The sequence below is a fragment of the Morchella sextelata genome (genome assembly GCF_020137385.1).
Source record: "Morchella sextelata strain SCLS chromosome Unknown scls_1, whole genome shotgun sequence".
Lineage (NCBI taxonomy): Eukaryota > Fungi > Ascomycota > Pezizomycetes > Pezizales > Morchellaceae > Morchella > Morchella sextelata.
Genome location: NW_025408616.1, coordinates 1,333,227 through 1,359,218, shown reverse-complemented (window position 1 = coordinate 1,359,218; position 25,992 = coordinate 1,333,227). Strand labels below are relative to the sequence as shown.

The window sequence follows — 25,992 nt, the reverse complement described above, 5'->3', positions numbered from 1 at the left end:
CCCTCCCCCGTTCCTTCCCGTCCCTGTTTTTTTGTTTCTCCCCCTTCCTTCCTTCTTCCGCCCCATTCCTTCCTCCCGTGCTTTCTTTGGGGAGCACGATCTTACCTACCCTCCAGAGACCAAAGGGGTAGCCCTTTCGTCCGAACTTTCCTGTCCCGTTGTCCCCGTGCCTTTTTTTCTTTACGGAGGGAGCATAGCCTCTATCGTCCTCTGGGTTCAATCCGAGGGGTCGAGAGGGATGCTCTGTCTTCCTAGCTTTCCCGTCCCCGTTCCCGTGCTTGTCTTTACCTGGAAGGGAGATGAGCTGTCCAGCCGTTTATATATAACCCGAGCCCCATATACAACATCGTGGCGTGGTCGAGGGGTAATAGCCTCTACTACGTTGCATGACATCGCCGGTTCAACCCGGGATGGAAGCAGTGAACAGAATGCCCAACATGGTAGCGACGCTCTTGAGGGATGATACTGATCACATAAGTCTTTTGTCACTCAGTATTTCTCTTGTTTTTTTGCGCTACTGGCGTACGGGGCACCATTATCGCCGGTAGTAATAATGGTTTGGGTGTTTTTGCGATGTGACGAGGTGGATTGCGTGCCGCCCGCCTGGGGACGGGCATTGGAGAATGGAGAATCATGAGATGTCACTCGACTTGTTGGGTTGCCAAGAAACTGGCTAGCAAGGTGTTAGAACCCCGAGATGAGAAAAGAGACACGATGAGATGGTTGTGCTCATATCAATACCCAAGTGTTAACTCGTTGCTATAATACAAACACAACCCTTCTCCCCCCGCGGCCGTCCCCAATAATTTGCCACTCTACTTATTTGTACACCTGTTATGCTCCTGGGGGCTCGAAAGGGGTAGATTTCGTTTTGAATATCCCAGAGTACTATAGTGAAATGCTGTTCCTCCCTCGGGTTGCAAGCTACGCACACGCCGTATTGATTAGAATCGAGTGAGAATCCGCGATGAAGTTGTATGAGTGCAGGTTTAATTATCCTTATGATAGTTTTCGAGGTGCCGGATCAGGCCGCATTCTACTTCTAAATGTGCTCGTTGTATTCCTGATTGTCCTGACAATGCAGGATGGCGGAGATCGAGATAAATATTGATACGTTTACAGCAAAGCAGCTCTATTCTGGTTTTGCAATTTGGGTATGTCTCGTTCTATTTCAACAGGTGATTTTTTGGCAAGCATCTGATTTTCTTGCGGTAACTACACCCACCCACTCAATAAGGCACTATTGACAGTCCTCGGGGTCACCGCACACCAATAGATACACCAAGCCCATGATTTTACACACAAAAGAAAGAAATGCGCTTTTATTCCCAGCCAACACTAATCATCTATCTATATACCCCCACACTCCCCCTCTAATTCCAGCTCTCCAAGCCCTTCAACACACACCCCTCCCCACTCCTGCTCACCACCCTCCCCACCACCGCAACAGTCTCCCCCTCCTCCCTCAGCACCCTCACAACCTCATCCACATTCTCCCTCGCCACCACCGCCACCAAGCCCAACCCCGTATTCCACGTCCTGGCAAACTCCAGGTCCGCAACATTGCCCGCCTGCTTCAACCACTTAAACATCGGCGACAGCTCATACGCGGACACATCCACCTCCGCCGCCAGATGCCCCGGCAGCATCCGCGGGATGTTCTCCGTCAGCCCCCCACCCGTGATGTGCGACAGCCCCTTAATCAAGCCCCGCGTCGACACCTTCAAGATCTGCTTAACGTAGATGCGCGTCGGGATGAGGAACTCCTCGCCGATGGTTACCGCGCTGTTCCACGGCGCCGCCGCCGTCCAGGCCAGCCCCGCGCGGTCCACAATCTTGCGGATGAGCGAGTATCCATTACTGTGGACGCCGTTGGAGGCGAGGCCGACGAGCACATCGCCCTCCACCATGGCATCCAGCTTGGGCAGGACCTGGTCGCGGTTGACGGCGCCAATGGCGCAGCCCGCGGCGTCATAGTCGCCGACCGCATACATTCCGGGCATCTCCGCGGTCTCACCGCCAATGAGCGCGCACCCGGCCTGCTTGCAGCCCTCTGCGACGCCCTCGACGAACTCGGCGGCCTCCTCGATGTTGAGCTTGGAGGTTGAGTAGTAGTCGAGGAAGAAGAGCGATGCGGCGCCCTGCGCGAGCAGGTCGTTGACGCTCATGGCGACGAGGTCGATTCCCACGGAGCGGTGCTTGCCGAGCGCGCAGGCGATCTTGAGCTTGGTGCCGACGCCGTCGATGCCCGCGACGAGCAGCGGGTCGGTCCAGCCGGCGGCGTGCAGGTCGAAGATGCCGCCGAAGCCGCCGAGTTCGGCGTCGGCGCCGGGGATGCGCGTGGATTTGACGGCCGCTTTGATGCGCTGGACGAGGGCGTTGCCGGCGTCGACGTCGACGCCCGAGTCGGCGTAGGTCATTGCCACTTCGGCGGGCTTCTGCTTGAAGGCTCTGGGGGTGGGTTAGTATAGGTTGGGTGGAATTAGAGAAGCCGGGGGGCTGACCTGTGGGCAATGTCCTTGCGGTAGAACATGGCATCGAATGAGATAGTGTTCACGCCCTCGTAGGCCTTCTTGACAGCCTCCTCGAGAGTGTCTGCGGTAGCAGTTGCGGCAATAACTCTACCACCGGCGGTCACGATCTTTCCGTCGACCAATGCTGTGCCGGCGTGGAAAATGGCGGTATCTATCATTACCCCCCCCTGCTGTCAGCGTTTCGAAACAAACGTGTGAGTTCCCATGACGCAGAACTCACCAGGCCCCACAGGTGCCAACTTGATCTCCTTGCCCTTCTCGTACGAGCCCGGGTATCCGCCAGCAGCCACCACGACGGTCGCCGCAAACTGCTTGGTGACCTCGACCTTGACAGAGTCGAGATAGCCCATCGCGCAGGCCATGAGCACCTCCGCAAGATCCGTGTCCTTGCTCAGCAGCGACATGACAGTCTGCGTCTCCGGGTCTCCAAAGCGGACATTATACTCCAGCACCTTTGGCCCATTCTTGGTCATCATCAGCCCCGTGAAGAGCATGCCTCTAAACGGATACCCCTCACGCCTCATTCCGTCCACCGTCGGCTGCAGAATCGTCCTATTGACCTCCTCCAGCACGCTCGGGCTCGCAATCCTCGTCGGCGCATAGCACCCCATGCCACCCGTGTTGGGGCCCTGATCGCCGTCAAAGATGCGCTTATGGTCCTGCGCGGGCGGCAGCGAGACAATGTGGTAGCCGTCGCTGAAGGTGAGGATGCTGAGCTCGTCGCCCTCCAGGAACTCCTCGATGACGACCTCGTCGCCGGCGGCGCCGAACTCGCGGTCGACCATGATCTCGCGCAGGCCCGCGTGCGCCTCCTCCTTGGTGGCGGGGATGAGCACGCCCTTGCCCGCGGCGATGCCGGAGGCCTTGATGACGACGTTGTGCGGCACGCTGTCGAGGTAGGCGCGGGCCGAGGCGTAGTTGGAGAAGTTGCGGTACTCGGCCGTGGGGATGGAGTGCCGCTGCATGAAGTCTTTGGAGAAGGTCTTGGAGCCCTCCATGCGTGCGGCGGCTTGCGAGGGGCCGAAGCAGGGGATGCCGACTGTGGGGTAGGAGGGGCTATATCAGCAATTGCTTCTTTCTTTCTCTGGGCCTGTAGATAGAGATGGAGAAAGCAATACCCTTGCGGAAGTGGCCCTCAATGCCGTCTACGAGCGGCGCCTCAGGGCCAGGCAGTACAAGGTCTATCTCGTTCTTGACGGCGAACTCGACGAGTTCCTTGAATGCTCCCACGCCAATGTTGACGTTAGAGACGTTCTTGAAGCCGCTGGCAGTCCCTCCATTGCCTGTATGAGCAGCAATTAGCATCTACATCTCTGTAAAACAAAGGTCTATGGCAGGTTTAAAAAAAAAGGGTAGAACAGAGAAAAACTTGCCAGGCGCAACATAGATATGCTCGACCTTTGGTGACTGCGCGAGCTTCCACACCAGGGCGTGCTCCCGGCCTCCGTTACCAACCACGAGAAGCTTCATTGTTTCTGTTTATGATCTATAGTCTGTCGTTGTTTGGTAGGAGGAGGAGGAACGGCGGGGGGCTGTTTGACGTCAGGACAGGATAGGAAGTTAATTTCGTAGTAGTGGGGCCGGTGGAGAATCAATTCAGACAGACACCCCGCAGGCTGAGAAAAGAAGTCTGTAATTTTTTCTCTCTTCCTTGTTCAGTCACGGGATCTTGAATTTACTTTTTTTCTTCTGTCAACCTGGATGTCGTCTTTTTTTTTTTCTTTGCACCGCGGGAGAGGTGGGGGGACGGGGATCTTATCGCTATCTTATCAGCGGGACAGCTGCTTATCGCTATCGCGATCATCGCGATAAAACACCCAGCACGCACCCACTCAGCTGCAGAGCCAACGCATCTGGGAAGGAAGGAAGGAAGGAAGGAACGGCCATCCCCACCATCGAATACCTATCAGATCAGCATCCTTAGTCCGCGCACCGCTATCTCCACACATCCAACCTCTACCTACAACTGCACGCACTCATGGCCTCCAAGAACGTTGAGAAGACGCGAGCCCGGCTCGAGAAACGGTACCTGCCTCCCCACCCCCCAGTGCACCTCTGGAGAGTGAGACAGAGAGCTAACGAACCCCACCAACCCGCAGCATCGAGGAAGGCGCCTACTACGAAGCTCACCAGCAGCTGCGGGTCGTCTCGCAGCGCTACGTCAAGGCGAAGGACTACAGCGCCGCCATCGAGATCCTGTCGTCGGGCGCGCAGGCACTGCTGAAAGCTGGGCAGGGCTCGAGCGGGTGTGATCTGTGTCTGCTCATGATTGAGGTGTTCAAGACGTCGAACTCGAGCCCGACGGCCGAGTTGAAGGGTGAGTGTCTATACAGCTAGCTCAATCTAATGGGAGGGATATGGAGGGATATAGACGGTGCTGATAGAATGTGGGGATGGTGGGGGGTGTAGCGCAGGTTATGCAGCTGATCGCGCTGATCAATCCCGAGGAGCCCGGGCGGAAGAGGGTCATCAATGAGACGATAGCGTATGTGCACCCTGCCACCATCTAGCTAGCTAGATCCGCGAGGAGGTTCAGTTTTGTTTCTCGGTAACTGATCATTGACCCCCATTGATTCCTCCATGCAGCTGGACATCCAAGCACGGCGAATTCCCCGCCGGCGACCCAGAACTCCACCACTTCATCGGCCACCTCTTCGCAAAAGGTACCTCCCCCCTCCCCCCTCCCCCTCCCCCTCCCCCCGTACACCCCACTAACACCCCACCCCACCAGAGGACAACGTCTACGACGCCGAAAAGCACCTAATAGTCGGCACCCGCGACAGCGCCCCCGTGCTCACCGACCTCCTCTACGCCTGGTACAGCGAAGACGAGCCGCACACCGCGCCGCAGTACATCGCGCGCGCCGTGTTCCCCTACCTGCTGATCGGCAACCTGCGCGACGCGTCGCGCTGCCTGCAGCTGTTCACGGCGCAGCTGGTGGAGCACAACAGCGGCGGGCTCGTGGTGCAGGAGGTGCAGTCGGCGACGAGCGACTTCCGCGTGTTCCCGGCCATGCCGCTGCTCAACTTCCTCGGGCTGCTGCTGCTCGCTATCCAGAGTGGCGGTGCGGACGTGTTTAGGGGGCTCAAGAGCCATTATGCGGGTGCGTTGAAGGAGGCGCAGGGGTGGGATGAGGTGTGTATTTCTTGTTCTTCTTGCTCTGTGTTTCTTTTTTGGGGGGGGCGGGGGTTGGGGGAGGGGGGGTGTAGCAGTGGCTAATAGTGGGTGTGGCGATAGATTCTGGAGCAGATTGGGGAGATATATTTCGGTATCCAGATCAGACGGTCCAGTAATTTGTTCGACATGATGGGCAACCTGTTTGGCGGGAACCCGGCGGCCGCGGCACCAGCGAGACAGATAGGCGGTGCTGCAGCGGGGAACGCAGCCCCCGCGGACCTGGATTGAGATTGAAGCACACACACACATAATTAACATGACATAGCTAGATCCCCCTCTCCCCTTCTCCCCCTCTCTCTCTCCCTCATGCTTCTCGCTATCGTGCCTCCCGCTCTCGTGTCTCGTCTACATCATGCATCCCCACAAAGCAATTGAAATAATAATTAAACATAAAAACAAAAAAACATTACTATTATATTATAAAGCTCGCTCGCTCGCTCGCTGCCAGCACCAATTCGTGATCAATTATTCTATCTATGCGTTTTGTAGCCATGCATGCAGTCCTCATTAAAAGCCCGCGCCCCACCCCACCCGCGGTAAGTAGCAGTAGGGCGATAAGGAAGGGTGAAAGAAACAAAAGAGAGAAAAGAAAAGAAAGAAGGAAAATAAAAAACAGGAAAGAAAACTTTTACACCCCGCACGCTACATACCAAGGGAAGCTGTCTGCCTCGACCCAGCCCAGCCCAGCCCAGCCCATCCAGTCCAGTCCAGTGAAGCCATTGAAATTTGACAATGTCAGTGTCAGCACTCCTCGTCCGACTCAAACATCCAGCTGTCCTGGGCCAGCGATAGCACGTGTAGTCTCAGTAGCTCTGTAGAAGAAGAAAAACCCCGACAACCAATTAGTGACCCCCGAACGAACCCAAGCACAGTGCACTGCTCCACTCCTGCTATTCCTAATTCCACGATGCGCCCAAACACCACGGAACCACGAGTCGCAGCAGTAGCAGCAGTAGCAATAGCTAGAAACCCCCGTAAAGACCAGTACTAACCTGGAAGCTTCTTATACGCATCGACCTGATGCCTCTTCACCAGCTCCGCCGCCACGCGCTGCTGCTCCGCCACTACCTCCCCACACCCACCCCGATCAGCACTGCACTGCACACACCCACACAGGCAGGATAGACTTACACTCCCTCCCAATCCCATCCAGCAGCTGCGCATGCTGCGTCGTCGTCAGCGGCACCTCCAGGTCCATGCTGCCGTCCTTGCGCCGGACCACGATGCCCTCGGGCGCGGCGGCGTCGGCGTCGGCGCCGGCGTCGGCGTGGTCGGCGGCAGCAGCGGCGGCGGGGATGCTGCTGGCGCTGGCGAGCGTGGACGGGCCGGTGCGCGAGAGGGAGCGGAAGAGCGTGCGGCGGACGTCGGTGGCGGATTTGGCGCGTGGGGGTGGGGGCGCTTTGGACATGATGTAAGGGGTGAGACTGTGGGAGGAGAGGAGAGGAGAGGAGAGGAGAGGAGAGAGGGTGGGGGGTTGTGGAGGTGGAGGTGGAGGTGGAGGTGGTGGTGAGAGGCTCTTCGCTCTGGGGAGAGAAGTGGAAAAAGAGACCGGGCGAAGAAGAAGAAGAAGAAGAAGAAGAAGACGACAGACGCTTAGACGACGCCCGGGTGTGCAGCGCCGGCGGGAATGCGCGCGTGCTTGGCGGCTCGGGTGGTCGGAGCGATCATTGGCTGGCTGGATTCGCTTTGTGGTCGTCGGCCGGGCAAGTCACGGCAAGCAGCTGGCTGACGTTCCTCTCTGTGTTTGTGTGCTCTCTGTGTGATCGCGGGCTTGCATCAACCTCTCTCCTTCTCTCGTCTTCTCTCTTCTCGTCCCCCCTCCTCTCCTCTTGTTCTGCACAAGCTGTTTGCTCTCACGCCCTATACACAAGCAGCCAGTTATACAGCTATCAAACACCCACTCACTCACTTATCTCTCTCTCAGCTATTCCAGCTCCCAGCGAGCTAGCTAGCCATGGCCTCCTCCAGCTACCCCCTCCGCCCCGTCCCCCCCCTCAACGCCCCCGTCCGGCGCCCCCAGGTACTCCCCCCTCCCACCCCCCCCCCCCCCCCCAATCAACGCTCTCTAATCCCCCCCCCCCCCCCACAGGAAATCACACACTTCTCCTTCGACGACACCCACACCCTCGTGCACTCGGCCGCCTCCCTCAAAACCTACTACCCGCCGGCGCTGCCCGCGCAGCTCTCCAACGGCTTCTCCACCTTCATCAAGCACGACCCCAGCATCGACGGGCACATCGACGGGCTGCTGAGCGCGCTGGAGCACCTCGAGCGGCGCACGGGCGAGCGCACGCGCGCCGACGTCGTCACGTGGCGCGGCATGATGACAAAGTTCATGACGGCGCCGTTTGAGGGCCGCGACGGGTGGGAGATGAATGCGGTGGTGCTAGAGGTATGTTTTCTGCGGGGGGGGGGGGGGGGGGGGAGTGGAGTGATGGGGGATGCAGAGCTAATGGGTGGGTGGGGTGTAGGGTACACTGTAGGTTGTTTCTGCGTGTGCGAGAGCGCTTGGGAGGGCTGGTTGGCTGGCTGGTTGGCTGACGGGACGGGGCGGGGTGTGTGTGAATTGTAGGTTTATCGAGGAGAACCATGCGCATGCGTACAAGCAGCAGAGTCGCGGGAACCAGAACCAGGACAGGCGCGGCGAGGAGATGAGCTACTGGGGGTACAAGTTTGAGACGCTCTCGACCATCTCGGGCAACTGGGACGAGTGTCCAAGGGAGGTGATTGAGTCGCGCGACGAGGAGGTGGTCTCGAACGAGGCGCAGTTCTGCTCCATTGTCAAGACGGGCTTTGGGGACACGCGGGTTGTGATTGGGGGTGAGGTTGATGCCGGTATGTTTTCCCTGTCAGAGCGTTAGAATTCTTTTCTCCCAATTACCAGAGAGAGAGAGAGCTGGGCGTGAGGTAGGGGGAGAGTAGTGTGTGAAAGAAAGCGAGCGAGAGAGAGGGTGCTGATACCCACAGTCTGGAACTCAAATCCCCCAAGAGACCCCAACAACCCGCCCATCTACGTCGAGCTCAAGACCTCCAAGATCATCGACCCCAACACGCGCGACGGCCTCAACTACGAGCGCAAGCTCCTGCGCTTCTGGGCGCAGTCCTTCCTGCTGGGCATCGCCAAGGTCATTGTCGGCTTCCGCGACGACAGCGGCGTGCTGCGCTCGCTCAAGACGTACGAGACGCAGGAGCTCCCCGGGATCGCGCGCCGCTCGGGCAGGAACCTGTGGGACGCGAAGGTGAGCATTGACTTTACGGCGGGGCTGCTGGCGTGGCTGAAGGAGACGATTGTTGGCGGCGGGGAGGAGGGCGTGGTGTGGAGGGTGAGATTGAGGCCGCGCGGGGATAGGATCGAGGTGGAGAGGACGGCGGAGAAGTCGTTTTTGACGGAGGGCTTTGTGAGGTGGAGAGAGGAGCTGGCGGCGAGGGGTGACACGATGGAGGAGCAGTGGTAGCGGCAGTACGAGCAGTACGGGCATCAGTATGGGTATCAGTTTGAGTATCAGGATGAGTACCATGTAGTTTTATTTTTATGCGCCATGTATTGGCAGCCATCTTCTGCTCTAGTTATTTAGTTTGCGGTATGCAGGACATCGTATCGTTTCCCACCTTGCATGTCTCTCTCTCTTTCTTTCCTGGCGAGCGATCATTTCCGCGTCACGGGCTCTCACTCGCTGCTGCCCTGCGCTGCCCGGGATGTTTCCGGCAACAGTGGGGCCCTCCCTGGCTTGGCGTTCTTGATTTGTGAGCCGTCAATCATCAACGTCATTTGTTTCGGTAATCAGATCAACGTCGACTTCAACACCACAGCCAGCCAGCCCTGCTTTCGTGAGAAGTGAGTATTTACACAGCCAATTCCCCCCCCTTCTCTCTCTACTTCTCTGAATCCCTCTCACATACCTCCCAATTGACCTCTTCATTAACACTATACTCCCAAAGTCCTAGCTCCCCCACAAAAAGAAATGTTTTCCCGCGCCGTCCCCGCCCTCCGCACCACCCTCCGCGGCCCCCCCAAACAGACCCTCCGCCGCTACACCACCGCCCCCACCCCCCCCAAATCCAACTCCACCACCCCGCTCACCCTCGGCGCGCTCGTCGCCGCCGCCGCCGCCGGCTACTACTACTACAACACCACCGCCACACCCTTTGCCAAACCCCTCCCCCCCGCAATCCCCACCCTCACCGGCGACGGCACCTGGGTCGACCTCCCCCTCATCTCCACCGAGTACCTCTCGCCCACCACCAAGCTCCTGCGCTTCGCCCTCCCCAGCGAGGACCATGTCTCGGGGCTGCACGTCGCCAGCGCCATCCTCACAAAGCACAAGGGCCCCAACGACGCCAAGCCGACCATCCGGCCCTATACTCCAATTAACGACGAGGATGTGCGCGGCCACATGGACCTGCTCGTGAAGCGCTACGAGGGCGGGCCCATGAGCACGCACCTCCACGAGATGGCGCCCGACCAGCGCCTCAGCGTCAAGGGGCCCATCCCGAAGTACGAGTGGGCGCCCAACAAGCACGAGCACGTTGTCATGATTGCCGGCGGCACGGGGATCACGCCGATGTGGCAGCTGATGAGGGCGATTTTCAAGAACCCCGAGGATAAGACGAAGGTGACGCTGGTGTTTGGGAATCGGAATGTGGATGAGATCTTGCTGAGGAAGGAGCTGGCGGAGCTCGAGAATACGTATCCGCAGAGGTTTAGGGCGTTTTATCTGTTGGATAAGGCGCCGGCGGGGGAGAACTGGGCGAGGCAGGGGTATGTGGATAAGGCGCTGCTGAAGACGGTGTGTCCGGAGCCTGGGAGCGGGAATGTTAAGATCTTTGTGAGTTTTTTCTGTCCTGGTGGGGGGTTGGGGGTTGGGGGGATGGTTGTTTGCTAACAGTGTGTGTGTGTAGGTCTGTGGACCCCCGGGACTGTACACGGCTGTCTCTGGAAGCAAGAAGTCGCCCAGTGACCAGGGAGAGCTCACGGGTATCTTGAAGGAGTTGGGATACTCGAAGGACGATGTCTACAAGTTCTAGAGGCTCTAGGGAGACTTTGCCCCGTGCTTTTTGTCTTCTCGGTTTTTTTCTTGCCTTTTTCTTTGGGCCTTTTTTTGTATCGCGTGTGCATAGATGCGTAGATACCGATTTGGCTTTGTGATGTCGAGAGGGGAGGGCAATGGCGTGAATAAATAAATGATTTCAAACGAATGCTCGAGTATGGTACAATATGCTATATATGTTTCTAGTGATGAGAGTAAGGGGGGGAGTCTTTGGCCGTGTAATGTATTTAGAGATTGTTCCTTTCTCTAGAGCACAGTACACGCCAGCCTTATAATAAACCAGACAGCACAGGAAAATCGATGATTTCTCCCTACATACATGTACTTATCCTAGAAGCACCGGCTCTTGCCCAGCGAGTATAGGATGGCCGCAAGATATATCCATTGTAAGTTAATGCTGAGTGATACCCTATGATCCAATCCAATCCCCCCCCGGTCCGCATTTTGCAGTCAATCCTCCAATCACCTTACGGCCACTTGTCGGTTAGCTACAAACAAGGAACTGTTCAGAGCGAGAGTCGTGCCTGATGATGTGCATGCTACTGAGCACGATGTCCCCGAGTACATACATGTACTAACTCTAACTGTAAACCTTGCTAGGAAGCTTAGGACACCTACGTAAGCTTTACTTTAGCCTTGACTGCGGCTCAGTCGCAGAATCTGTAATGGGATCGCAGGCTCTGTACGTGGGACCCAATCTTTGGCAAAGACCTACATTTAACTTCGTATCTACTAGCTACATGTAGCTGGTAAGATGATAGATGACCCAAGAGACGAAAGTTTCATTTTCTCAAACATTCACCATTCTCTAGGCAGATATTTATGGTTGCGCGTACCACATTTATGTAGCAGCAAGCTAGTTACTTTTCCCTTCGAGTGCTGCGTAGAAACTAACAATCGTGGACCGTTGTTATCTAAACTGTTCTATGCTTCAAGCTGCCCCCGCATCCTGTGCGGGAACATCAAAACATCACAATATGGCCTCCATCATATCATGCGTCTAGTCTAATGAGAATACCATACTTATCTTGATGCCGTTCTGAAGGATACTCTGTTGTAAACAACGACTCCAGGTATCTATTACCCTGCGTGACGCTATCAGCCAGGGAGCAGTTGCATCATGCACTATCACTCGGCCAACTACATACCCTTCCGGCACTTTCTCAGGCCATCCCACCACTTCCACAGGCGACGGACAAGATTTAAAAGATAACAATCAGGCCACTGTAGCCCATTCAAACCTTAATCGTGCCCTATCTCGTAGCCAGATAGCCCTAGAAAGTACAGTCCCGGCGCAGGCCTCCCAGGTGCCTGCCCATCCCACAGTAGATTTCGCCCACACACAAGCACATACAATCCCATACTCGTCACTTTGTCTCTTCTAATTCTTTCCCTTCTCCCACTCACCACCATAAATTCCCATACAACACTGCTTTCTCCTGTTCATCAACCAACAACAATACATCACCATCCAACCTTTTTTTACAAGCCCAAATCTTCAAACCCATCCTCAACATGTCTTCCTCTGACTCTGTCACCGCCTCCACTGGCCCCATCGTCAACAACAACGAAAACCTTGTCCAGGCCCTCGCTGAAGCCATCAACGACCAGGCCCCCCGCCAGCAAGCCGCCTGTGACAATGCCGCCGAGGCGTGTGACAAGGCCCCTGAGGCCTGCTGCAAGCAGGCCAACGAAGCAGAAGCTGCAAAACCCATCAAAGAATCCGACGAAGAAGTGAAATCCGATGGAGACTCCTGCGTCAAGTCTGCAGAGCTCTGCACCAAGGAGCCCGAAGCCTGCTGCATGAAGACCGTCGAGGAGGAAGCCAAAGACGCCAGCACCAAGGCCACCGACGAGGCCGTCACCGTCACTCCTGCTGTTGACGGAGCCGCTGAGGTCGAAATTCAAGGTACACTATCCAGCCAAACCCTCCTCCCTGCCAGCGTGGCATGGTGGAAAAAGAGAGAGTCGATCGTGGACTTCGCTGCTAACTACGGGAACAACCAAGCCGGCAACGAAGCCACCGCCTCCCCTGCTGCTGAGGAGAAGAAGGAGGAGGCCAAGGAGCTTCCCCCAGCGTATGTTGAGGAGAAGGCAGTTGAGGCTGCCAACGGTGAAGCTGTTGCTGCCATCCAGAAGATTGAGGATTTGGCCATCAGCGAGGAGGAAGACAAGTCTGTCAAGGAAGTCCCTGCCTCCGATGGTAAGTTTGTAGTTGTTTCTCCTTTCGACGAAGTCGCCCCGTGGGATGATTACATCGAATTCATAAATGTACTCGTCACAGAATTCGCTGATTCGGATATTAATTTCCCCTTTAAATTTGAAGAGGTCAAGCAGGTCACTGAAACCACTGGTGGCACTCCGGTTGAGGTTGAGAAAACCGAGAAGGTAAGATGATCTCTTCTCCCCTCAAGAATACATCTCTATTGCAAGTTACTGACAAGAGTCTCAAGGTTGCTGAGAACGGAGGATGCTGCTCATCTTGCCACTAATTGGCTCTGCCAATCACCTTTTTTTCTTCCCCCTCTAAGGATAGATTCACGGTAAGAAGGTTCAACTCTTCATTCTTGAATATAAAACTAATGCATTGCAGATTTAATGGCTTACGGGTTACGAAAATGAATTCTGCTGGTATCATGGGCTGACTTTTTTTTTCTTTCTTTTCCTTTTTCGATCTTTACCTTCATTTCAAAGTTTGTAGATATCTGCTTTGAAATGTCAGTCTTTTTTGACTGACCTTCGTGCTGTCCTATTTGACCTTTTCTTCCTAAGTGATTATCATGCATGGTTACCTCAAGCCATTATGGGTGGTGAGAGTAATAAGTGACGAAGCGTGTCGTTATCATAGCTACTACCCTGCTAAAGTTGAGTTCAATAAACATCGAGCTGGGTTTAAAAACACTTTGAATTAAATAAGGTCCAGCTGAAGGGCCTATAGCATCCATTAATTCCACCTCCATTTACCCGTCTACCTCAAAACTTACTCCTGCAATAACACAGAAACCAGCCTCTTACACAGGCTCTACTGTGAGTAACCAGGTTACACCTTTCCTCTGCGGGTACCCTTCCTCCTCCTCTTCATCCCAGCCTCTACGTTCGCCACCACCATGCGAACAAGGGCCAGAATACGATCCCGCATCTAACATCATCCCGCATCTAACATCATCCCGCCCCCGGAGTCTCGACTGCATACGAGAGGCGTGGCAGATATATAATCTCCGAAACTCCCTCCCCATCCCAGATCTACGGGACAGACGGATACGATTCGAAGGCACATCGCCTATCCCGAAGTTGAGAACTTGAGCTGAGCTGTAGTTTGCCATGGACGTTTAGCCTAGGAAGATGATCGCTCTTGCCTTTGCCCCCTGGTGTTAGCTTCCCGTCCATCACGTCAGCTTAGCTATACAATCAGGGGTCTGGGGTTCTGCCCCTATCACCGAGAAGGGTATTAAAGCCGCGGTCGTGACTCGTGGGCCCTTGGTGAGAGAAGGTGAGAAGGGAGCTCATCGGCGTTGCCGTGAAGATAGGGAATCGGATGGGTGAGGTGCCTTGGTATGATGTGTTCGCTTTATACGCTCGGGACTGTCTCATAAGGACAGTATCATATGGGGCAGTGATATTGGGGATATATGGGTTCTGGTCTTATGGCATAAAAGTGCTGATTCTTAGTTTCTACTTTGGTATGTGCAGATATACTCAAGAGTACTGACCTCGGGCCTCCTCTACTTTGGTATTTGCAGGTACGGGTTCTCCTCTCTTTCGGATTTAACTAACTCGTAGCTGATGATCAGATATCCAGCCAAGTTCTACGCTCGTCGAGGAAGGCAAGATCCAACGTACAGTAAGACACTTAAAACCAGCGTATGGTATATTCTTTGTTGTCTCAGTGCCTCCTACTAACTTTAGCATTTATCCTTTCGCTCTGCGCTATATATAAAGTGTTGGAAACTCTACTCGACCCCACTCAAATAAAGCTTAAAACACAGTACAATTTACCCCCCCCCCCCCAGACACCCCTCAAAGACGGAGAGAGGTTGCGTAGGCGGCTTGAGGCATTTAACCCACTCACTCACTCGCTCCCTCCCTCGACCCCCTCTAGGCCCCGCCCACGGGCAGTCTTGGGTGTCCATGTGCCTTCTCTACATATGTCCATTCTTGATACTTCCCTGGATATATGGCAACGGGCAAAACAAAAAGAGACCTATATATAGTGAGCCAGATCGCACGGGCAAAAAACAATCCCCGGATTACATTCCCCACCACTTTTTCTTTGTTTCGATCCCCCCCCCCCCCCCTTTTTCTTCCCCCCCCCCCCCTTTTTTACTTTGCAAAACGTGTACTACTACGTACAGGCCGGCCAAATAAGTACGAGTTACACCATGGAAAACGAACGCCCGGGGAATTTGAAGTTTAGCACCCAGGGTAGGAGATCTGTGCAACTCGTGTAATGGGGGATGAGGGGTTCTTTCGAGACCCGGTAATCATAACTACAATCCAGCTTTGATGCAATATATCTGTAAAATGAAGCGTGCCTACCACGCCTACCTGCAGCACTCTTTCCAAATAATCGCATAATTTGTTTCAATATCCATTTCTAAAGTGGCATGCTTAAATTTATATAATAAGTTTTTGAGAATAAATGGGAAAAAAAATTGCATCTACTAATGAGGAAGAGCGTAACCGATTATTAATCATGAATACCGTGGAAGGTCAATGACTGCCAATACGCCTTTTTGATAATAAACAAATACCTACGGTAAATTCATTCGAATGCAGCTAAAAGACTAAGAGACCCTAAATTAAATGCTTGGATTTGATACTTGAAGATTTTACAAGTGGCTATGGTGAGACGTGAGCTTTTGTACATACAAACTCTGATCTTAACAATGACTTCACCCCTCCGATCCAATTCCATATACACACCAGCTAGGACCAGTTAAATTCCAATAACTTTGTCTGCAGGTACTTCAAAGTTGCTCCAGAGTCATCTACTAGACCCGCCAAGGAAAGAGCGAGATCGGAAAATCTTCTTGCACTGGATATATCAGTTGCGCTATTGCCGTGTAAGCCCCCAGTATTTGATATCCGCATGAACATAAAACCGCCACAGGTATTCATACCAATGAAAGTCAACAGACCTATTCCAGGTAGATGCTACCCGCACGCACTATTATTTAGTGTTCAACATGAACTATCGGGGAAATGTGCAAACCTGTAAGCCATTGAATCTCATCGTTTGGGTACTTTTGCCCGTCGCTTCTATTTTTCGTTACATCGATAACTTCAACTAGCAAAGCTTCCGTGACTTTTGGGTCCTTGGCAATCGATAGCTGCACTAAAGTCCTAATCCATCTTGAGAGTTTCACGATATCTGCCATCGGAGACGGAACCGTATAGTTCAATATGACCTGCATGACTATCAGCTTAACCCTGCTAGGGGCCTCGCAACTAATCAAAATATCCGTAACCTTTTCGAAAATGGATATGCCTTTGTCGGTGGATAACGCTGCCTCTTCCACGATGCTTCGGAGAGTGTCCCAGTCTTTCAGCCTAGCTGCAGCTTCAAAATCGTAAGCCAGAAGAATTCCAAATTTCTGGCTTAGATCTTCAGCTTCCTGTTCTATCTTACTCCGGACAGTTTCGTTTTTGCTACGGAAATCCTGTATGTGCCGCCGGGAAACTAGATAATGCTGTAACTGGGCCTCAATGTTATCCTCAACACGTGCTAGCTCTATGCTAATACAAGCGCAAAGATAATTGCATAGTAATCTTCTGTATGAAACTTCAGCTAGTGTAGGCTCGTCGATATCATCCGGATACAGTTCCAAGAAGCGGATACAAGCTGAAATTATCCTATAGCTCCTAGATGAAGACCACTCAACAATGCCCCGAAGACCAATATTGTAAGCGTTCCGAGCGAACCAATCTAATTCCTTGATCGTAAAAACAATTTCGATATGTTTATCAGAGGTCCTGGGTTTTTGTCTTGATCGTTTTGCCTGTTCCGCGGCTTCCATGAATATAAGTATGGTTCCTACGTATGGAAGTAATAATAACCTACCCTTCTCTAAAAGTAAGCATAGTGATTCAATTGTTGCCTCAGCTTCTCTAGAGCCTTCGATTTCTGCCATTGTTAATCGAATGGCACATCTTAATATCGTGGGTATGTGGCCGATATCGGGTGCCACGAGCCCAATTTGATCGAGTACCAGCCTAAGTGCTACTAAAGCTAATTCCCGGTTTCCTGTCTCCTGCGCATCCAACGCACAGCCGTAGAGAAGACGTCTGTCGGGGTCGCTGCTTTCGCTCAGATGTTGAAGACATTTTACAGCTATCACAGATTAGAATCTATCAGGCCTGAAGTTCCCCAGCTCCACATACCTAGGTCTTTGTCCGAAGTTCTCACTGCTACCTTAAACATTAGGAAACTGGTGAATACTTCATTACGGGCTGCTTTAGGCATCTCTTGGAACGCTTCCATAGCCATTCCAAAATCTTTACTTTCAAGAGCGCATAGGATTATTTTCCTAATAAGGTTAACACAGACATGAATACTAGTGTGATTAAAAACGGGCTTACCGGGATATTTTCGCTATATTTGATCCTCCAGACGTGTCAAAAATGGAGTGTTGCGCTATTCTACACCAGGAGCCAGCAATCTGATATTTTCCCTGGGAAAAGAATGCTTCTGTGATCTTCCACAATAAAATCTGCGCAGCATGTGTAGCCTTTGGACTAAGTGCCTTGGTAAGTTTCTTCATCATGGAATCCAAGATATTTCGTAGAGAAGGTAGAATAGCCTCATCATCCGCAGCTCGATCTTGAATAGTAACCCAAAGACGTGTAACAAATGTTCTTTCTATCCAGTCATCTCGCTCTAGAACAAGAATACGTTTGATAAGGAGCTCATCTAGGCATTTGCATGCGAGACGAATGTCTTTCTTTGAAACAAGCACATGAATCCTCCCCATTATTATTTTGAAAGAATGCTCTGTAAGTTCGACAATAGACAACATCCTGGAAAGGACCTCACTGTAGCTCTGCATGTTATCTGGGCTTTCGGCATTAACCAAGTCTAATCTGAGCAGGTAGACGGTAAGGCGGGTTGGCCAGTCTTCATTCATCATATCGATAACATTCCGAGCTTTATCCAAACTTCCCTCCGTGGCATGCGCAAGATATGCCCTAGCTTTTTTAAACATTAGAAAGTTGGCCCCTCTATGAGCGCCGCGGGATCAACCTACCAAGACTATGCATGACAGCCAAACGAAGTTCCGCACCACTCTCCGAAAGAGATATGGGATCCATTTCACTAATCACATCAAAGGATCTTTGTAACCACTTTGTAGCTGCGTCAAAAACACTTTGTTGTAGTAGCTCATTTCCAATCTCGTATAGTGCATCAATCAAGTTCTCGGACATCCGCGGATCAAGAAGAGACTGCTGTTGTTCTTTTGCCTTACTGTACATGTAATCTGCCATTGAGAGATTCGACTGCCTCCATGCCAACACGGTCCGGAGAGTGAAATAGTCGCAAGACAACCTGCTGCGCGTCTGCTGATCTTCCGGCTTGAATTCAGGAGAATCACACGCCTTGGTGAGGTCCTCCTGGTACTTTGCGGCCCTTTCCATAGTTTTCCATGCCCATTTGACGTCTTGTTGATCTAGTTTACGATATCATTAGGTTTCTAAAAGCCCTAATTTAAAGACAAAGTCAACTAACCTAGACATGTTTTCCCTGCTTTGACAGCCACTCTAAATAGTCGGATAGTATTTTGAAGCTTCCGAGTGGAGGATGGGTGTGAACAATCCAGCATGAAAAAAGCCAAGAGCCGGACTAGCAAGATCAGTTTCTGTTGGTCCACTGCTAGAGAATAAGAGCGTACCATGGAGAACATCCTTCCCCTTTGATGAAAGGGAACTATCCCCATCTTCTTTAACTCTAGTAAGTGTGGTTGATAGATTCCACAACCTGGTGGCTTGGATATCTAACTCTTCAAATTCTTCGCCCAATTTTATGTTCTCACGAGTAGACGCACATTTCTCAGCAAGTTTCATAGCCGCCTCAATTCGAACATCCAGTGATGGTTCGTTCGAGTTAGATGATAAGTCACGGTATATCTCAGCAGACGAAGCTATAGAAAGAATCAGTATACACCCTTCTCAGAGTGGAGATTACAAGCGAAACACAAAACACAGGTGCTTGACCGGACAGCGACATGATCCTCTTCTGCAGCGTGGCAATAGCTGTAGCATTTGGGCCGTCGAAGGGAGGCATTGCTCATTCTACTTGGTGGAAACTCTTTCTTAGAACCGGAGACCGGTCTGAGACCAGGAGCTAAAAACAGTGTAACTTGTGAGATACTTATGGGTGCAACCTTAAGAAGGAAGCCCCCCCCCCCCCTACACACACCTTCCACCTCGTCTGGTGGGCCCATTACTGGCACAGGATCGACTACGGAGCGAAGCGTGTGAAGAACGGTGGCGGCTGGTTGACAGCTTTGGCATTGAAGTGCCGGTATATGGCCAGCCTCATACAAGGGCACTCGCATTGAAAGGGCGGGACGAAGCACGGGTCTTCGGCTGCCTGCAACTTCAACCCTTATGTGGCTGCACAGAGCACGAATAGGGGAATGAGAACCTACTCACTCGTAAGATTGACCTCCTTTTTTACTTGAATAAGGTCATAAACAGTACACAATGCTCTCTTTCCTCCCCATGTCTGCTTAATCCCCCGCTACCCCACCCACGTTATCACCGCCCTATACCACCAGCCTTGCGACTACCGTCTTTAAAGTAAGGAAAATATAGCCCATAAACAAAACATGGAAAAAAGCCAAGCATTCAACTCCAAACTAGTCTGCACTCAACGCCGTGAGAAATATGCAAATACACTTTGTAGCCTTGTGATACACCCCTTATCCTCAGCCTAATATCTCGTTGTTGACGTACATGTACAGGAGTAATCTGACAGACATCAGGGATCCCCCTTCTTCCCATCTCGCGCAGATAATCGAGGATTGGGGTATCAGCAGAAGGCCTTTGATTTAGATGGAAAACGACATAGAAAATTAGAAATTAGAGAAAGAAAAAAAGTAGACTTTTCGAAGGCGATCAATTAGTCCGTTGGTCAGTTGATCTGTTGCTCATAGCTTTTTAGGATTGATTGGCATGAAGTTTCCTATTATCAAGGCCGGTCTATCACATAGTCAGCTATAAATTTTTGGGTTTTCAATTTGAAAAATATGGCTTAAACTAACATATCGTACATATCTCTCCGGATTGTGAATGAAAAACAGCAGTGAATAAGTTTCTGCTCTGCATTCGGGTCCGGGTTTCGCAAGTGGCAGCTCGTCAACATGGCTTTTTGACTCGTATCGAACGCAATTTTACCAAACTTTTCCCAGTAGCTAACTGCGGAGTCTTCCACCACTAGCTCGTAAATTGCTAATTTTCCCTAATCGTATGAGACATATCAAATCAGCTACCATCGGGATAGGCAATGTCTCGGATCTCAAACCCGACAAATCGGAACAGAATAAAAAGAAATTAATCCTGGGAATATACATCTCGCATTTGTTCAATCGGAACATTGATTAATTCCGCAAATTCTTTGTTTCCTCTGAAAATTTCTCCGGTTCTCCGCCAGAGGCACGCCGGAACAGCCATTGACGCAAAAACTCGGTCATATTCAAGTAATGACTTTTCAAACCATTCCTCCACATGGACCAAGTCTAAATCTGTAAGTTGGTGGGTCCTTTCGCGAAATTTTGGCCTGAATTGGTTTAATTGACCCAAAATACGTTTTCGAGATGTTGGCAGCATTTCTCTGTCCATATACTGCGATAGCCTTGCATATCCCTTGACGTAGTTGAACGGCTTGAGTAGGCCAGCCTCCAGTTTTGCCTTGAGGACTTGTTTCATACGCTCTTCCGGATTGTTTTGAGATGGGTCTGCAGCGGTGAGGTAGTAGTTTTCTCGAGCTCTCTCTGTCGAGGGTTTCTGGCTTGCAGAACGGGGAACAGTCGTCATAGTGCTAGTTGAAGGCGGTTGAAGCCGTTGAGAGTGGAACGTGGTGCCACCGTTGCTTGCATCAGGTTCCCTTGAATTATGCTGATTGCTTTGAGGTGGCTCTGAGAATAAGGTTGGACTTTGATCGTTGGTAAAGATGTCCTCGGAGTAGAGGTTGCCGAGAAAATCGCTCAGTAAATTGAATTCACTGGAAACCTCTGGTGTTGAAAACATCCACTGCTGATGATATGGGTTTGTATAGCTCGACTGCTGTTGAGGAGGAGGGTGGTCCCAGTCGGTGAAGCCCAAAACTGCCAACTCGTGTCAGTCAAAAGAGAGTTTCGGCTTGGGGCTGCAACCACGTATTTATATATCAGGGACTCAACATACAGGCTTGAGAATTCCCATTCAGATTGGATCTAGGTGTCACAGAAACCGGTGATGGTGCAACAATAGAGGCCCCTGCGTTACTCCTTGAGGGTGGTATGGGGGGAGGCGGGAGCGAAACACTGGAAGATCCTATTCTCGCTTCTTTCTGCTTGTCAAGGGAGTTTGGCATGCCGTCGACCGGAGGCGCTAGCAATACCCTGGGAGGGGACGTGTGCGAGTCCTCCTGATCGTTATCCAAAGCGTTGGCAGCTTCAGTTTTTGGTTTCTTAGGTTCGCGAGGCTCGTCGTGACAGAGATGACCTATATTCCTTTTCACGCAGCGCATACATGGCCGGTCTGACAATAGATTAATCGCATTTACCACATCAGCAATTGCACACGTATAAGTTCACCAGCCCGCCATTTTGGGGAGGGAAATAGGAAATTGGGCAGCCAAAATGCGCGTTCCTTTCTGACGTACCATCATCGCATGTCATGTGTGATCTTCGGCAATACACACAAGCTATCACGCGACCATAAAATCAGTCTACGAGCCCTGGAATGTCTTCGGAGTAGGGCTATTCAGAGCAGGTTCCAAATGTCCATACCATGATTGACCTTGCGCCGTTTTTTGGGACTACGTCCCGAAGAACTTTGCCCTGGAGTTGAGGTTGTTGGCGACTGGGAACCCGAGTGCGCAGGACCCCCGGAGCCCGCAGTAACAGTAACAGTGCCTGATACTCCTCCTCCTCCAAATCCTCCAGCCAGAGAGTTTTTCTCAGCTGTGGATGGATGGGGAGTGATCACTGCAGCTCCATTACTACTGGTGGGGTGTTGAGCTTCAGTCATATGGGAAGAAAGGATTGGTTGAGGAGAATTAGTTTCAATCGATATTGAGTGTTCTGTCTCGCCGCATTCAACTGAGTGTCCTGTCCTAGAGGGACGGGTCACACTAAACAGGATGATGCGGTGATTGCTCGATCTTTGCTGCTGCTGCAATCACTCAACGTCGAGTGTCTATCGTGTAATTTTAATTTTTTTTTTTTTTTTTTCCTTTCCACCCTCCTCTTTTCTTTATTTTTTTTTCTTTCAAACTCCTTTCGTTCTTGCCACGCAGATAATCGTGGAAACCGACAGCGTGGTTGTATGTATGTATGTACGCGTGCTGTCGGTGGTGGTGGAGGCTCTGGGGCTGGCTGTAAAAGGTGTCGCACGACCAAAAAAAAAACTAAAGGTGCAGTAGGTCTTTCAGTGGGTGGACAACAGGCTGGAAAGTACCGACAAGTAGAGGGCCAAGAATGGTCTTTGGCCTGACCAGGGAAACGGGTCACCGAGTGACTGCTAACAACGTGAATTCAGAAAGCCGAACAGAAGCAAAACAAAATAAACAAACAAAATGGAAGAAGGAGAAAGAGAAGAACTTGATACGAAGCTGCTCACCAGTGGAGGGGGAGTCTACAGCCAGCTTTGTCTGAATGAAGAAAGTACCACTAGGTCCTCTACGGTACGGAGCGTGCAATTGACTAACGTAGCGAGGAAAATGTATTATGTGATGCAGCCGATGATGTACCTGCACTCATCGACGGCGCAGAAAAAAAAGAGAGCTCTATCAGCCTATTCCTAATTCCTCCAAGTCTACCGGTGAATCGTCGTCGCATGGCCCTTTCTGCAGCTGGACCCTGGTGAACTTCATTGGATCGACAAGTGCGGCTTTTTTGAGACTTTTGAGATGTTTCCTTTTTCTTGTTCGACAGCACCGCAGCAACGGTTGTTTTCTAGAGATTATAATTTGTCAATCCTGCGGCCTTATGACGTGGGGGAGGACGTTTCTATCTTGACTTAGTACGTTAAGGTTTTTTCTTGCGTGGGGATCGCTTCTCGATACTTGTTCACAGCTACAAAATGATAGGGCCGGTCACTACAGCATTAATTGACAGTCAAAAACCGAAACCGCATAAATTTATTCGCGCTTGTTCTTTAAACTCTTAGCCGCTACAGCCTCGGCTTCGGCCCGAAGGCCCCCGCCATCCACTCATCCGTAGAACTCCGAAACGCCTCCCGCAAAATTATCGTTACAATCCTATTATTTTATCATAGACCTTTTCCCCTGCGCGTTGAAAAAGAACTTCGTCAACTGCCGCCTTGCTCCTAAGAATCCATTCGTTTACTTCCTCTAAAGGCCCGCTGTTGCCTTGCATGCTAGAAAGATGTTGTTGCAACACTTTTGTAAGTGGGAGGATCTGCCGGTCTGAACTGACATCGTATGAGGATGCAACAGCGGGAATCTTGGAGCTTGAGAGGTTGATATCATTGATCCCATCTTTTACGCCTACGTCAGTTTCGGCTGCCTTCCGTAAAAGTGGATGCATCTAAATCATGAGTCATTAACGTTAGCATTGGAAATGATTAAAATGGTTGAAATGGTTGAAATTAAGCAGATGTCGCTTACCGATCGAGCCTTTTCTTTCCTGATTTTTTCTTGCGTAGCAGCGTTGTTCTTTAAATTCCTGTGAGAAGCCATATCCTGATCCATGAGTTTTTGTTCTCGCTCAATTTCTGCCTCTAGATCGGCAATCTGACGGAGCTCGGGCGCTAATATTGCTTCTAGATCTCGCTTGAAGGGTTCAGTGCTGGTCCGAGTGAGAACAAGTGAAGATATAACTTAAGCAACTCACGTTCTTTGTAAGCAACTTCTCATAATTTAAAGTCATATCTTTCCCCATAGGTGGCACAGGTATTTTAGGTAGAGCTGATTTTAATCTGGCAACGTCGGTCAGTCAGACAAACCACAATCATAGTTGTATTTGGGGTTTTAAGCTCCATACCTCCTCAATGCTCCATCCAAAACCCTTTGTGCTTCTGCCCTCTTCTTCTCGTTCCCAAAGGTCATAAGAACTGGCCTTTCCGCTACCTTCATTACTTCCAGAAACTCATCTTTTGCCTTCTCCGATAATGGCCCCCATTTGTTTTCCACGACTTCCTGAGGAATATTCCGCACCCTTGGCGTTAACATCGGCATCTTCACATACTCGGGACCTGCAGAATTAATTAGACAATCTATCATACAATAAATGGCGGTAAACAGATGCATACCATCAACTTCCTTCTCGATAATTTCCTCAGCTTTCCGTTTATTTCCAGTCTTCTTTACAGGTTCTTCGGGTTCTTGAGCAAATTTGCCTGTCGTCTTTCGGACTCGTTTCTGGGCCGCTTTTGAGCTTTCGCTGTTTACTGGGCCCACATGTTGGCGTGATGACGAAGCTGCCGCCGACTTTGCAGGTGGTTCTTTGTGTACTCTTCTAGCATTTTGCTTTGACTTTGAGATCGCCTGTGGTTTATTTCGTGCAGTCGCCTAGTTATTATAGTAATTAAATCATGTCCTTTAATTGATCAACTTGGTAATATAAGTAGGGGGTAAAAAGAAACTCACCATACTGCAGGTACAAACCTGGGGAGACGCGTCGAGGCAACGACAAAGGACTCCTGAAAAACTTGGGAGGACGTGATTGTTTTAACGCGTGACGTGGGGAGCGCCGATACCGATAGCAACTTATCACCAGTGGCTGAAATGTGGAAAAACATCCCACCAACAGTCAGTTCAGTACGTTACAACCGTGGCTTTTCACTTTTTTTCCTTGTTGTTTCGCTGACTACCAATTGCGCTCTTCTCTTGTATCTTTAGATTTCCTCCCCTCACCTTCCTTTACTCTGGATTTTCAGATCTGGGGCGTCTAAGAATTCGACACCCCCGAATTTCGACTTTTACTTTCCCCGCAAGCTCCTCACATAAACTTACCCAAATATAACGTTTTGGAATCAAAATGGTAGCCATCACGATTCGTATGCAGTACCTCCGGGGTGTAAGTCAATGTGCTATTACTTAGAGAATTTGATATTCGCTAACTTGCGAAATAAGAAACTTGCCACAATCCGCTGCGGAAAAGGCGCTGCCATCATGGCTCCTGGAGTTAAGAGAATAGCTTTAGAGTTCCCATTTAAAAATCATAACGGCGCTATGGGACCACGGTACATCCTCTTTCCCGGCATACCTTCATATCCGCCCTTGAAGGAAAATATCTAATACTAGTTACTATGGTTAGAAAGTTTTGGCAAAAGTACATGCCAACTTTAAAATACCACAATCCGGATGTCCAAATGGATGTCCATCGGTCTAGTGATCCAATGACACCCTCAACGCTCACAATTGAATTTGGTATGCGTCAATCCCCAGACAATTGACACAAAAACTAAGGAGTTTCTTTTACATATACAGATGGCGATCGAAAGGAGGTTCTTAATGTACAACACAAAGATAATACCGATATTTGCACCACCGTACTAGAGCTCACAAAGGCCACTCCAGTCCCCACATCTGAAGAAGACGCCGCACTCATGCGAGAGTATGAACAATTGAAGAAGCGTGATATACAGAAAGTGAAGAACAGGGAATCTAGGATAGCAGCGGAGAAAGAGGCGAAACGAACGGGTGCAGGAAAATCACCGTTGATGTCATAATCTCTAAATCCACATAGATATTGTACTATTACTCATTTCATCAACTTTCATTCAAGAATCGTTCGGTCCGTCAGACAGGGCATTGTTGTACATAAAACGCTGGTAGCCGCCAAGTGCAAAGAAATATGGCGTAAAAAGGAAAGTTAGGTATTCCACCACGAAAAGACCCCAAGACAGAAAAGGAGGACACCTGCGTCAGCAATGATATTCGTCCAAATAACACTATAGCGGGCAATGGTAGTCAGATAGGTTCCGAATGGGGGTGGCAAGAATCCACCAATTGTGCTAAGCCATGAACCTGGGGGGGGGCGGCCCTAATGTAAACAACAGTTAGCGAA

General features: G+C 51.0%; 11 protein-coding genes across 11 annotated transcripts; 5 read left to right on the top strand and 6 right to left on the bottom strand.

Moving 5' to 3' along the window:
* Positions 1–1,373: 1,373 nt before the first annotated feature.
* On the bottom strand, positions 1,374–4,004 carry H6S33_000349 (uncharacterized protein; the record flags this gene model as incomplete). Its single annotated transcript, XM_044831716.1, has 5 exons — positions 1,374–2,451; positions 2,505–2,685; positions 2,755–3,573; positions 3,653–3,817; positions 3,908–4,004. The coding sequence occupies 5 exons, from the start codon at positions 4,002–4,004 to the stop codon at positions 1,374–1,376; spliced, it is 2,340 nt and encodes a 779-aa protein (XP_044699908.1).
* A 508-nt stretch (positions 4,005–4,512) lies between these two features.
* H6S33_000348 (uncharacterized protein) lies at positions 4,513–5,939 on the top strand (the record flags this gene model as incomplete). Its single annotated transcript, XM_044831715.1, has 6 exons — positions 4,513–4,559; positions 4,634–4,851; positions 4,944–5,019; positions 5,121–5,197; positions 5,266–5,669; positions 5,772–5,939. The coding sequence occupies 6 exons, from the start codon at positions 4,513–4,515 to the stop codon at positions 5,937–5,939; spliced, it is 990 nt and encodes a 329-aa protein (XP_044699907.1).
* Positions 5,940–6,698: 759 nt separating this feature from the next.
* On the bottom strand, positions 6,699–7,119 carry H6S33_000347 (uncharacterized protein; the record flags this gene model as incomplete). Its single annotated transcript, XM_044831714.1, has 2 exons — positions 6,699–6,775; positions 6,843–7,119. The coding sequence occupies 2 exons, from the start codon at positions 7,117–7,119 to the stop codon at positions 6,699–6,701; spliced, it is 354 nt and encodes a 117-aa protein (XP_044699906.1).
* Positions 7,120–7,665: 546 nt separating this feature from the next.
* On the top strand, positions 7,666–9,166 carry H6S33_000346 (uncharacterized protein; the record flags this gene model as incomplete). Its single annotated transcript, XM_044831713.1, has 5 exons — positions 7,666–7,731; positions 7,801–8,103; positions 8,183–8,190; positions 8,284–8,546; positions 8,679–9,166. 5 exons carry the CDS (start codon positions 7,666–7,668, stop codon positions 9,164–9,166), a joined length of 1,128 nt encoding a protein of 375 aa, XP_044699905.1.
* Positions 9,167–9,673: 507 nt separating this feature from the next.
* Positions 9,674–10,736, top strand: H6S33_000345 (uncharacterized protein; the record flags this gene model as incomplete). Its single annotated transcript, XM_044831712.1, has 2 exons — positions 9,674–10,537; positions 10,611–10,736. The coding sequence occupies 2 exons, from the start codon at positions 9,674–9,676 to the stop codon at positions 10,734–10,736; spliced, it is 990 nt and encodes a 329-aa protein (XP_044699904.1).
* Positions 10,737–12,274: 1,538 nt separating this feature from the next.
* H6S33_000344 (uncharacterized protein) lies at positions 12,275–13,251 on the top strand (the record flags this gene model as incomplete). The annotated part of the gene is made up of 4 exons (XM_044831711.1): positions 12,275–12,668; positions 12,768–12,962; positions 13,044–13,147; positions 13,213–13,251. The coding sequence occupies 4 exons, from the start codon at positions 12,275–12,277 to the stop codon at positions 13,249–13,251; spliced, it is 732 nt and encodes a 243-aa protein (XP_044699903.1).
* A 751-nt stretch (positions 13,252–14,002) lies between these two features.
* H6S33_000343 (uncharacterized protein) lies at positions 14,003–14,668 on the bottom strand (the record flags this gene model as incomplete). The annotated part of the gene is made up of 5 exons (XM_044831710.1): positions 14,003–14,039; positions 14,116–14,134; positions 14,308–14,400; positions 14,470–14,515; positions 14,600–14,668. 5 exons carry the CDS (start codon positions 14,666–14,668, stop codon positions 14,003–14,005), a joined length of 264 nt encoding a protein of 87 aa, XP_044699902.1.
* A 1,265-nt stretch (positions 14,669–15,933) lies between these two features.
* On the bottom strand, positions 15,934–19,037 carry H6S33_000342 (uncharacterized protein; the record flags this gene model as incomplete). The annotated part of the gene is made up of 8 exons (XM_044831709.1): positions 15,934–16,769; positions 16,821–17,090; positions 17,141–17,286; positions 17,339–17,948; positions 18,004–18,423; positions 18,483–18,596; positions 18,646–18,894; positions 18,950–19,037. 8 exons carry the CDS (start codon positions 19,035–19,037, stop codon positions 15,934–15,936), a joined length of 2,733 nt encoding a protein of 910 aa, XP_044699901.1.
* Positions 19,038–19,905: 868 nt separating this feature from the next.
* Positions 19,906–21,988, bottom strand: H6S33_000341 (uncharacterized protein; the record flags this gene model as incomplete). The annotated part of the gene is made up of 6 exons (XM_044831708.1): positions 19,906–19,957; positions 20,020–20,216; positions 20,327–21,081; positions 21,161–21,496; positions 21,621–21,662; positions 21,748–21,988. The coding sequence occupies 6 exons, from the start codon at positions 21,986–21,988 to the stop codon at positions 19,906–19,908; spliced, it is 1,623 nt and encodes a 540-aa protein (XP_044699900.1).
* Positions 21,989–23,211: 1,223 nt separating this feature from the next.
* Positions 23,212–24,572, bottom strand: H6S33_000340 (uncharacterized protein; the record flags this gene model as incomplete). The annotated part of the gene is made up of 6 exons (XM_044831707.1): positions 23,212–23,508; positions 23,589–23,753; positions 23,815–23,899; positions 23,965–24,175; positions 24,233–24,491; positions 24,570–24,572. The coding sequence occupies 6 exons, from the start codon at positions 24,570–24,572 to the stop codon at positions 23,212–23,214; spliced, it is 1,020 nt and encodes a 339-aa protein (XP_044699899.1).
* A 388-nt stretch (positions 24,573–24,960) lies between these two features.
* H6S33_000339 (uncharacterized protein) lies at positions 24,961–25,654 on the top strand (the record flags this gene model as incomplete). The annotated part of the gene is made up of 6 exons (XM_044831705.1): positions 24,961–24,999; positions 25,056–25,165; positions 25,240–25,352; positions 25,413–25,438; positions 25,503–25,539; positions 25,599–25,654. 6 exons carry the CDS (start codon positions 24,961–24,963, stop codon positions 25,652–25,654), a joined length of 381 nt encoding a protein of 126 aa, XP_044699898.1.
* Between the last annotated feature and the right edge of the window lie 338 nt (positions 25,655–25,992).